Source organism: Peromyscus leucopus, chromosome X (assembly GCF_004664715.2).
Source record: "Peromyscus leucopus breed LL Stock chromosome X, UCI_PerLeu_2.1, whole genome shotgun sequence".
NCBI lineage: Eukaryota > Metazoa > Chordata > Mammalia > Rodentia > Cricetidae > Peromyscus > Peromyscus leucopus.
In genome coordinates, this window is record NC_051083.1 from 133,439,495 (window position 1) to 133,451,768 (window position 12,274).

General features: G+C 37.1%; 1 protein-coding gene and 1 non-coding gene across 9 annotated transcripts in view; both read left to right on the forward strand.

Annotated features, from left to right (window-relative positions):
* The window catches only part of Mtmr1 (myotubularin related protein 1), an 84,034-nt gene that overhangs the window by 22,742 nt on the left and 49,018 nt on the right, over positions 1-12,274 (forward strand). For all 8 annotated transcript variants that reach the window (XM_028861358.1, XM_028861350.1, XM_028861354.1 and 5 more), the window contains 3 exons: positions 1,969-2,044; positions 10,590-10,684; positions 11,021-11,128. In XM_028861358.1, the coding sequence (XP_028717191.1) occupies positions 1,969-2,044; positions 10,590-10,684; positions 11,021-11,128 (279 nt within the window). The remainder of the gene's footprint in view (positions 1-1,968; positions 2,045-10,589; positions 10,685-11,020; positions 11,129-12,274) is intronic.
* Trnam-cau lies at positions 7,239-7,311 on the forward strand. The gene has a single exon. It is a non-coding gene; the product is annotated as a tRNA-Met (tRNA).

The window sequence follows — 12,274 nt, forward strand, 5'->3', positions numbered from 1 at the left end:
TAGCATATACAGTATCCTAAGTTTGATCTATATCACTATAAAATCAAAATTTTACAGAAATTTTTGGCTGAAAAATGCCTTAACCAATCTGTACTAAAAATTCTAGTTCAATACATTGTTCGAATGTAATGATGAACCCTAATGTATATAAGATTTTAACAGTACACTTTTTGATAAGGAAAGGATGGACCATGTAATCTTCTGCCCTCTGGGTGGAAGAGACTTCACACCATGTCCTTGATCAGCATTGCACACCCTGTTTTCTGATGCATGTTAATACCCTCACAAGTGTTAACAAGTTATTTCTGAAAAAGCCCTCCCTGACTGAGGAGATATGAGGCATGTGTTGTACTCTTGCGCCCTCTTGCTGATTTGTTGTTCATTAACACACTAAAGCCTAGCTCACTTATTTCAAAAGCCTTGTTTAACACAGCATTTCCCTGCTTTGTTTGTTTGTTTTTTGTTTTTTTTAAACCTGTTTACATCCTTTGGGAAATTAATGTTCAATGAAATACAGCTTGGTAATTGCTAGGGTTTTGATCACCTTATTCTTATTCATGACATATTGTGTCAGATATGCCAAGGAGAAAATGACTGGTTTCCTTGGTAGCAACTCACAGGGTGACAGTACCTTGGAATGAGCCCCAAGTTTAGGCTCCAGTTCTAGCTTTGTAGTTCAAGAACTCCATTTTCTGCTCCCCTGAGTTGTCTGGCACCATACAATGAAGGTACAAGAAGCTGACTCCCAAGTCACAATGTCAGCCTGATAGTAGAAATATGGGCATTAACTACCCAGCTATCCTTCTTTGAGCATCACTGTAGCCAATGAACCTTGTAACTCATTAGCAGTTTTCTTGAAGAATGTGAAATTAGTTTTAAAAATGAATTGGCCTTGGGAAATGTGTGATAAACACACCCTGTCCTACAGTATACACTGCAATACAGTTTGAGTATTCTTTATCTCAAATGTTTGGGACAAGTGTTTCAAATTTTGGAATTTTTCCTATTTTGGAGTATTGGATGAGACCCAAATCTAAACACAAATTTTGTGTGTCTACTACATCTTACACACATAGACTGAAGGAGAATTCATACAATACTTTTTAGTATATGTATGTTTTGATTGCAACCTTTCACAAAAGGTCTGATGTAGGATTTTCTACTTATGTCATTATTTTGGCTATCAAAAGGTTTCATATTTTGGAGCATTTACTATTTGGCATATTCACATTACAGATTTTCAATTTGTATTCTTATCTGCCAATGTAATCTCATAGCTAGAGTAAATAGTGACATTCCCATTCTTTATGCTCCCTGACACACACACACACACACACACACACACACACACACACACATACACTCTCTCTCTCTCTCTCTCTCTCTCTCTCACACACACACACACACACACATATATGCACACACATATATACACATGCACATGCATACATGTACATGCTTGCAAGTAGTTGAACCTCAGTGAGGAAGCTTAGGGCTTTCCTTAGTTGTGCACTGCTCTGAGACCATTCTCTGATTATTTTATTCTGCCTTTGGGTTTCTCAAACTGTTTCATAGGCTGGATAATTTCTACTTTGGCTAAGTACCTCACCTCTAGTGTTTTTATTGGTGTTAGTCTCATGGTCAGAAGATAACATTTTTTTCTGACCTTATTTCCAAATTTGATGTCACCTTACAATAGCTATCTGTGTAGTGATTACAGTATCTATCTGTCCTGTCAAGCCATTTCTGTATTAATGCTTTCTAACTGTTAATTGTAAATATGTTGTAACAATTTGCTAGAATATGCAGCATGATGTCCTGTAGTGCTGAGCTTTTAAAATGTTTAAGGCAGAGGGGACATACATTTGTGCATGCTTCTATAGCCTTATCAAGAGATCCCAGAATTCCAGCATTCTTCTCAACATACAGATGAAAAGTTAGATTTATTCCTGTTTGGTTTCTTGCCAGGCTCTAAGAGATGGAAATAAACTGGCACAGATGGAAGAAGCTCCACTTTTTCCAGGAGAATCAATTAAGGCCATTGGTAAGTTTAATGTATATGGTTTGCTTATAGGGATCTATAAAATGAAGTGGTACTTTGAAAGCATAAGTGATATTTATATTAGGCTAGACTGATTTAATTAGGGGGAAAGGGAGTAGGGGACTAGGTCTCTTCATTCTTATTGGCATCAGTCTGACCATAAGAGATAGAATAATATAGAGGATCCAGGTAAATGGCAGCTGAGTGTTTACCAAAAGAAGAGAAGCCTGCCTGTTTCCATGAAATGAGAGCTGATTAGGCACCCAGTGTAATGCTGGCTTGCTGCTTTGATTGACTCTTTCACCATAAAGTAATTTGTTAGTAGAAGATCTCAATAGCATATCTTAGTAATAGTTTTGAAATCTTCAGAAATAATTTTTTTGGCTTCTGTGATTATTGAAAGTATAATTTTGAGCTGGAGAGATGGCTCAGAGGTTAAGAGTACCGACTGCTCTTCCAGAGGTCCTGAGTTCAATTCCCAGCACCCACATGGTGGCGCACAACCATCTGTAGTGAGATCTGGTGCCCTCTTTCGAATACATAATAAATAAATAATTCTTTAAAAAAAGAAAGTATAATTTTATTGGAAGAAAATGGCATGTACTGCTATCCTAGCTTATAAAGGAAATGACATGAGGGTTACAATACCTCCCATGATAAATTGCCATACATCTCAAGAGATGGTGTGTAGGAGGGGCATCTGGATACATCTCAGTTGGCTGGGTTGGAAAGTGGACTTTGCTGGACTATTTGCTTATTCTGTCATTGCTCTCTCCCAACATGGGCATTCAGTCTCATATTGGACTGTTTAAATGGTTGGACTGTCTTACCAGAGCCTGATTCCCTCCTGTTTGTATCTCTTTTTTACTCTGGAGTACACCTCTCTCAGTTATTAGAAATATCTTACAGGTACATGTTAGGGACAGCTGCACATCCTTAAGTTATGTAAGTGTGCTTTAAATTCCTCCAGTGGCTTGCAGAGGGTAAATAAATTAAGCCTTACTATTAAATCAAATATGTTCCTGGAGGCAAAGTATTAAAGTAAAATACTCCCTATTGAGTATTATTTTAGAACAGGATGAGTTTTGACATAGTATGCACTTGGGAAGCCATTGTCACTCTTATGGTAAGGAATATATCCACCCCCAACAGTAGTTTTCTTATGTCATTCACTTTTCATCTCTTCTGTCCATTCCTCTATCCCCCAAAACTGTAGACTAGTTTATATTTTCTAGTACTTTCCATAAGTGAAATTGTAGGGTTTTTTTTTTGTTGTTGTTGTTTGACTTTCTTCAATCAAATAATTGTTTCGATATTCAACCACATTGTGACATCAGTTAACAATCATTCCTTTTTTATTGCTGAATACTACTTCATTATAAGGGTGCATTCATGTGTTGGTGGCTATTTGGGTTTTTCTGCTGCTTTTGCATTGATAGTTTACATCTTTCCAGAATTCTCCCATTTAATGGTAGCTGTGAAATCATTGTCAAAATGTTACTTACTACACTTTCTTAGTATCTGTACAGTTGGTGGTAATATGATCCTTACACCTGTCTTACAATTGGCTCGGGGGGGGGGGGCGGGGTTGTTTACCAATTGTGTTGGTAATTCTAAAAGAATTAGCTTTTGGTTTCATTATTGTTTGTTTTCTATTTCATTTATTTATACTCTGATCATTATTGCTTCCTTTCATCTGCTTCCTTCATGTTCCATTCTCTCTTTTTTTCCTCCTTTGCATAAGTGGGCAACTGTTGTCATTGTTTGGAGATCTTTGCTTTCTTCTAGTTTGGGTGTTTGGATTTTCCTCTAATCACTGCTTTCCACCTCATCAATTATGATTTTTATTTTCATTTTCATGAGATCCAGTGCTTTTGATTTTTTTCTTTGACTCTTGGATTACTTAAGACTATGTTGTTTATTCCAGCATTTGGGCGTAGAGGCAGAAGGATCAAGAGTCCAAATTCTTCTGCAATTACATAGTGTGAGGTCAGCACATGCTAGATGATATCCTGTCTGAAAAACAAACAAACAAACAAACAAACACAAAGCACCACCACCAACAACAAAATGAAAGTGTTGTTTAATTTCTGTATATTTATGAATTTTTGGAATACTGTTCTGTTGTTGATTTCTAAGTTCCTTCCATTTCTGTTCAGGAAACATAAATATTATGATTTGAATATATTTCAAGAGTTGTATTACGGCCCTAAAAATGGTCTTTTGATTGTTGAACATATGTTGTGCTGTTATTGATTGGAGTGTACTATAGATGTCAATTAGGTTGAATTCGTTGGTGTCATTTGACCTTCTGTGTCTTTACTCAGCCTGCACTTATCTCTTTTATTGTGAATATCTGTGTCTCAATGCAGAGCAATCACTTTTTCTTCTCTGTTTTGAAGTTCTATATTGGTGAAATTATTAAGGCCACTCCACGTAGGGAGGTTTATTTTGTGGGGTAACTTACAAGTGAAGGGATAGGTAACAGGGCCTGGGAAAAGTGAAGCACAGTCCAGCGGTATTCTCTGGAGAACTCTGCTCAGTCTACCTCCAGCGTCCAGGGTCCAGGAACCAAGAGAGCTGGTGCATCCGGATCTTGGGTCTTCAGGGTCCTCTCTTGGCCCTGCCTTGTAGGCGTGACAGTTACTGAAGCCTCAATGGGGGTTGGAACTTCCAGATCAAAGCTGGAATGGCTACCCACTACAGTTCTAGGTACATAAATGTTTAGTTATTATGTCCTTCTGGCTACCCACTACATCTCCCCCTTTTCTCTAAATAAGAAGGTTCTAACCTAAAACAAGATTATATACAAAGGAATGGTTATCAAATATTATCCATGAATAATGAAGGATAATGACGTAGATAAGATTGAACTGCAACCAACGCAAACAATATCAAGCAAGAAACACATACTAAAATCTAGAGAAGTCTAGAGTGTAGGAAAATTGCATGTTACAAAGATCATTCTAAAACGTGTCCTATCCCAAAGAACCTGAATCGAATACTTAATATGTTCTATCTAAGATATACTAAGTTATAACTATAACTGTTAGTATTACATTCCTGAGAAGGAACATAATGGTACCTGAGAAATGGTAGATGGATGCAAGCAACTTTCGGGAATCTTGCAAAAGTAGACCAAGACAGCTGGCAGCCTGGACAGTCACCTAATGTTTCTCAGCATTGTTGGTGCATTCAAATTGGCTACAGGCCTAGAGTATCTGGCAGACAGTTTTCAGAAGCAGGAATTCTGATAGACCATTTTACCCTGTCTTGGCAGAGTTTAGAAGTCACTTTTCCTTGTGTCCCGCTTGTCCAGAAAGGACAGCATTGCATTTGTACTGTCAGCCATCAAGGCAAGGGCAGTTCTTTGACCAGTAGACCATTTTGTGCCAAGAAGACAACTTCCAAATGGAAATGTCTTAGAAGCCCAACATTCTCTCGGGATCAATTGGTGCAGCCAGGAGCAATTGTGTCTCATGTCAACAGAATTTTAAGTTATTTAAATGCCATATTCTCTAGGTCTATGAAGTGTTGAAGATTACCTGTCCATCTGACCTATGTATCTCTAAATCTGGATAACCTAACTAACATAACTATAGAGATGACAAGCATAGGTGACTATAAATCTATAAGTCTTATCTACCGAAATAACCTAAGAACTAAGGCTTCATGTAAACAAGGTAAACAGTCTATAAGCAAATGTGCAGTAAAGGATGATGACTTCAAAATTGTGACAATACACAAGATATTTATAACAGAGGTAGGAATATATAGTGCGATATGCAATATGACAATAATCTTAAATATATCATTATACAGAATATCCTAAACAGAAGTAGAATATACATACAGTATGACAGATATAAATTTACATTTGTATCAATATACAAATATATGTATATTATAACAAATATAGTTCTGTATTTGTATCAATATACAAATTATCTTAAACAGGAACATAAAAATAGTTTACATTTGTATCAACATATAAGAATCCATAACAGTGCAAATTATGTAAGGCTGCTATTTTACTAAATTTGTTTACTAGTATACACAATAGTCTACCATATCTTATATCTATCCATTTCTTCTTTTTTCTTTTCTTTTTATTTGAGACACTTTTTTTTTCTTAAGGAGAATACTGAGTTTAATATTTTTTTCCACCCCCAACCCTATAACCATCATCCATAACACTGAAAAATATGAAACCTTAGGGAGAAGGGGCATTGTTTTTGTAGAATTGCTTCCTGCTGTTTAGGGGATGATGGTATCTCTGTTGGGTACTGTGAGAAAGCTCAGATAGTTAAATCTCAGTTAGACTAACTGTAGATTCCACAGCAAGCCTTAGAGTAATGGGTAAGATTATCTGAAATTCTCACAAAAAGTGTAGTATGATGATGATTACCATGGCATCATTCTGGATTGGGTAGAGTTGTTGTTGGGGCCCCATCTTCCTTTTGGAGACTTTAGAGATTGTTATTAGAAAAACTTGTTTTTTATCAAAATGGAAAGTTTCGATCTAAAGAGGACATAACATGTAAGAAAGGATTCCGAGAAATCAAGAGTAAGCATGGAGAGAATTAGAATCTTGAAGACAATGGTTCCTTTTTATTGGTGTCCTTCTGTTCCACACCAGAGGGCTCTTCTGATAGGGGACTGAAGAATCTTTCAACCTTTTTTTTTTTTTAGCAATATGCTTGGGTTTAGAGAAGGAGTGAGCCAATTCCATCTCCAAAGCCAACTTGGTTTATAATTGAATTGGAACCACAAATTTTCTATATTGATAGAGATATAGATGTTAGACAGTGAGATTTTTACCCTGTGTAGATTGGTACCAATAGATTCTTTCTTTCTGTTGTAAATATCCAGATATCCAAGGCCTTATGATTTCTGGAAGATGGGTATTTCCATTATTCTGGAAAGACAAAAACAGAACCCTACCCCAACCTTTGATTGTTAAATTTTTCTTACAACTTGAAGAGATTTCACATTGGTGGATGATCTTTTACTTCTCCTCATCAAGGGGTTTCTCCTGTTCAAATCAAATTTTTATTAATTTTGTTGGTATCCATAGCTTTTCTTCTCCTGCAGAAATAAAGGCAAAACCCCTTCCCCAAAGTAGAACATATCCAGGTTTCCATGTTGAGGTCAGTACATCTTTGAAATAAACCAGTTGGTTCAGTTCAGGAGTTTTGTCTGTCTAGCTCAGTGGGTAGAGCATGAGACTCATAATCTCAGGGTCGTGGGTTTGTGCCCCATGTTGGGCACCAGATATTGGTGGAATTATTAAGACCACTCCACGTAGTTAAAAGGGAGGTTTATTTTGTGGGGTAACTTACAAATGAAACAACTTACAGACTCTGGGAAAGGTGTAGTGCAGTCCAGCAGTGTTCTCTGGAGAACTCTGTTCGGTCTACTTCCAGTGTCCAGGGTCCAGGAACCAAGAGAGCTGGCGCATCCGGATCTTGGGTCTTCAGGGTCCTCTCTTGGCCCTGTCTTGTAGGCGTGACAGTTACCGAAGCCTCAATGGGGGTTGGAACTTCCAGATCAAAGCTGGAATGGCTACCCACTACAGTTCTAGGTACATAAATGTTTATGTTATTATGTCCTTCTGATGAGTTGACCCTGCGGTTAGTAGAAAATTACCTTCTTCATTCCTGGTAATACTCTTTGCTCCAAAAAAATTCATTGTTTCATATTATTGTAGATATTGTAGCTTTTTCTAAATTCACATTAACTTGATATACCTTTTTTCAGTTTCCAAATATTCATGTCTTTTTTTAGCTTTGTAAATTAGCATACAGAATAATAGGTTTTATTATGGTGTTTTCATGCATATTTAGTTTTCTGAGACAGAGTCTTATGCAGCCTAGGCCAGCCTCAAACTCACTATGTAAATAAAACTGGTCTTGAACTCCTAATTCTTCTACCTCAACCTCTTGAGTTTTGGGAATCCAGGTGTACACCACCACACCTGGTTTTTACAGTAATAGAGATCAAATCTAGGGCTTTATCCAGGTTAGACAAGCATTCTACCAATAGAGTTATAGCCCCATGCTTTGTTGTTATTGATTGTTTTTCCCACACTTCTCTACCATTCCCCAGTCCCACTCCTGTTGGTGTCTTTTCTACCGACAATAGGCCCCATTTTGCTTTCATGTCACATATATTCTTGCCCTCTTTAGCCCTTCTCAACCACCAATATCTCTTTCCACACTTTTATTTTCCCATCTAGTTTCATGGTCTATATCCATAGCCATGTCCACATACACACTTGAGTACACACATACACACACACACACACACACACACACACACACACACACATATTAAAATTTAGGATCTGCATATGATAGGAAGCATGCAATATTTTTATTTCTGAATTTGGCTTATTTTGCTTAACACACTCCATTTGCATTCATTTTCCTGTAAATATGATTTTTATCTAATTTATATTAGAGTTCCATTGTGTGTATGTACCATATTTTCTTTAGTCTTTCATTTTTCATGTAAAGCATGTTATTTTGAGCCACATATAGTTAAGATCTTGTTTTTGTCCATGATATGACAGTCTGTGCTTTGTATTTGAGATGTTGGGGTCATTAACATGTTATATTAATATAATGAATTTTAAATTCATCATATTATTTGTTTTCTTTTGTCTCATTTAGTTCTTGCTGTCTTCTTTGTCTTTTTGGTCATGTTTTGATTTAATTGAGTACTCTTTTTTCTTTCTTTCTTTGTTACAGTGCTGAGGACTGACCTGAGAGCCTAAATGCTTGTCAGGCAAGCACCCTGCCACTGAGCTCTATCCTCGTTAATTGAGTACTTTCTCAGAATGCATTTTATCTCCTCTGCCTGTATAGTTGCTACAGTTCTTTTTGTTATTTTATTAGTTACTTTACATGATTTATGTGTTTCATTCTCAAGTCATTTTGTGCTTTTTTTTTTTTTTTGAGACAGGGTCTCACTATGTAGTCGTGGCTGGCTTAGAACTTTCTATTTTGACTAGGCTGGCCTTGAACTCACAGAAACCCACCTGTGTCTGCTTGACTGTGTGTGCTATCACACCATACCCTGCACAGTTCTGCACTTCTTTATGTGTAGGTTAAGAACTGTACAAGTGCATACTCTCCTGTGTCTCCTCCAGCCTTTGTTATTCTTATCATCCATTTTACTTGTACATATGCTACAAATCCCACAGGGTATTGCTTTTATTTTTATCTTTTAAGTATAGCACGCTAAATGATGCCTTGACATTCAACAGATTCATTTATTTGTACATTTCCCTGCTAACCTATCTGGCTGGCTTCATGATCCTCCACCTCTCTGCACTCTCTGATTCAACCATAGTAACAAACTTCTAACAATTTGCCACTCTCTCCTCCCTCCTTTTCTTCTCCTTCCCTATCTGTTTCCATGATGAGTGAAGGTGATTCTTAATTGAGGTCCATTACTCTGTGTCCACATCATTATATTAGCATTTCTCATGCTACAGTATAATGGTGATTTTCTGCTTCTAATCTCACAGGTCCACTGCTGTTTGTCAATAGGGACCTGTCTAATTATATTATACCCAGAACCCCAGCAACAGAAGACATTCAGTACATATTAAATTATATAAAAAATAAGGAAAGTTCTTTGACAGTTGGCTTGAATCATCCTACTGTTATAAATTATGTCTGTAGCTATATATGTTCTGGTCACTCAAACATTGCAGTGGAAAGCCATAAAGATGCACAATCTTTATGATAGAGGCAAGCCTTTTAACAGTCATAGGAATTAAATATGCTGTGCACATTTGATTGATAACAGAAACTTAACTTTGATACAGAAATTTTGTTTTTAGATGGTCTCACTATGGCTGTCCTGGAACTCACTATGTAGATCAGGATGGCTGAAACTCACAGAGATCTTCCTGCCTGTGCAAGTACAACTAAAGATTAAAGGCGTGCACTACCACGCCTGTCTGATAAGAAATTTTAAACATCCCTCCTGGCAGGTAACCAGCCTAAGGCATCAGGCACTGAGCTATACTCTCAGCCCAAGAAAGAAGTCTTTATTTACTTCATTGATGATCTGCAAGTTTTCTTCAGCTGTAAAGCAGTTTCTCTTCAAAGAAACAGTGCTTAGCTTTTACTAGTTTTAGGTTGCAGCAATTTACAGAGTAAGAGCCCAGTGTCTTCAGAGTATAATTGATATTTTGAGCATTATCAACTTTTAACTAGGGAAAATATTAACTACCTGGAAAAAAGAAAAAATAAACAAACTATAAGTTTTTTTTTACTTAAAGTCTCATTAAATATCAATTCAGAGTTTTGTTGAACTATATCAGAAAACTATCTGTCTGTGTCATTATGTAAAATAATAACTGATATAATTCTTTAAAGTTTTAAGTTCCTACAAGACTGGATCATGTGTGTGTGTGTGTGTGTGTGTGTGTGTGTGTGTGTGTGTGTGTGTGTGTGTATTTGGAAACTCATACTGGAAGTTACTGTAATAAAAGTCTATAAGAGTCATTGCCACTTTGGTTTTCTTCTTTTAGTGAAAGATGTCATGTATATCTGCCCATTTATGGGAGCAGTGAGTGGAACCCTGACAGTGACGGACTTTAAAATGTACTTCAAAAATGTAGAAAGAGTAAGTTTTTAAAATTATGATTTGGTTTTAAAATCTAGTGAACAGTAAAAGAAGAAAGTAAGCAGTCCCCTGAATTCCCATCACAGGGACACTACATGACAGTGAATTTGAACAGACATTTGGTCTCAATCAAAATTGTTAAAGTTGCACTTAGAATTGGAGGGGAAGTGCACTGTGATCTGGGTATAGACCTCCTAAGTTATACTATCTCTCAGAAGTCAGCTTCTTATCTGGGTCAAAGATAACTGCATTTCAAAGTAAACAATCATATGTTATAACTCTGGAGCAATGTAAAACATGAAAACCCTGTTTATTGACTTGAATTTTTAAACATAGGACCCCCATTTCATCCTCGATGTTCCCCTTGGAGTGATCAGCAGAGTTGAGAAGATTGGCGCCCAGAGCCACGGGGATAATTCTTGTGGTATAGAGATTGTGTGCAAGGTAGGCTGCAGACACAAGTGAACACTGGCATGAGGCAGTCCACTCTGAACTTTTTCTGACTTATGACACTTATGGTCTTTGGAGCATAGGAACAATTTGTACTCTTTTCAGGGTAACAACTCCTTCAAATCTTATATCAATGACTGCAAAACACTATATAAGGCATCAAAGCAATCCTTTTTGAAAGCTGAAATGTTTCTGATTAACCTGCAGCCTAAGTGCTGGCATCATTTGTCTCATCTCAGAGAAACCAAATCCAAAGTAGAGTTCAATGCCCTTTTTCACAGTTTCTTGTTTTAAAAAGTGCTTTTCAACATGGTAGATGGTCAAAGACTTACCCAAGGGACAGTTTGTTCTATAAATCTTGTGATTAAAGATTCTTGGCTATGTTGGAACTTTTTACCTTAAACTATCCTCATTTTTTTCTTTTCACTTCCTTCAAGATGTTAGATAGCAATGTGTGGGGTAACTTCAACGAATAGATTTTTATGCCTGGTGACTTTACCTCTATAACACAGTTTACTAAAAACTATCCTGTCTGCAGAATTGTCAAAACCTCTTCTAAAGTTGGGATTGATGCTCATATTTGTTACATGCCTATTTCCTCACATGTACCAGAGTCAACAAATCCCAATCCCTCCCCTTTTGACTTCTTTCCTGGGTAGGCAGAGCCCAGGTCTTCTCACATTCTAAGCACATGCTCTACCACTAAGCTACATGCCACACTCGTTGTATCTGTTCTTGCAGGACTTAGAATGATTTTTCCTTCCCTCTTAGCATTTCTAAACAGCAAGTTAGTTACCAGGGTGTGTACACAGCCAATATGATTTGAGAAGCAAGCATGTCAGAAAACGATGCTACTTTGGCACGTTTCCTATGGCTGTTTTACTAAGGTATTTTTTTGGCTGGCATGGGTATTTGCTGACAGCTGATTTAAATGCTTCATAGCCTAGAATTACAAAGAACAGGCTCCCAACTCATGCCTGAGAACCTCACAAGGTATGGGATCTCCTTTTTTGTTGTTGTTGTTAGTTTTTGTTTGTTTTCATAGTTAGTTTTTACTGTGTAGCCTTGGAAGGCTTGGTGCTCACTATGTAGACAGAGGCTGGCCTCAAACTCATAGAGTTCTGCCTGCCTCAGCCTCCT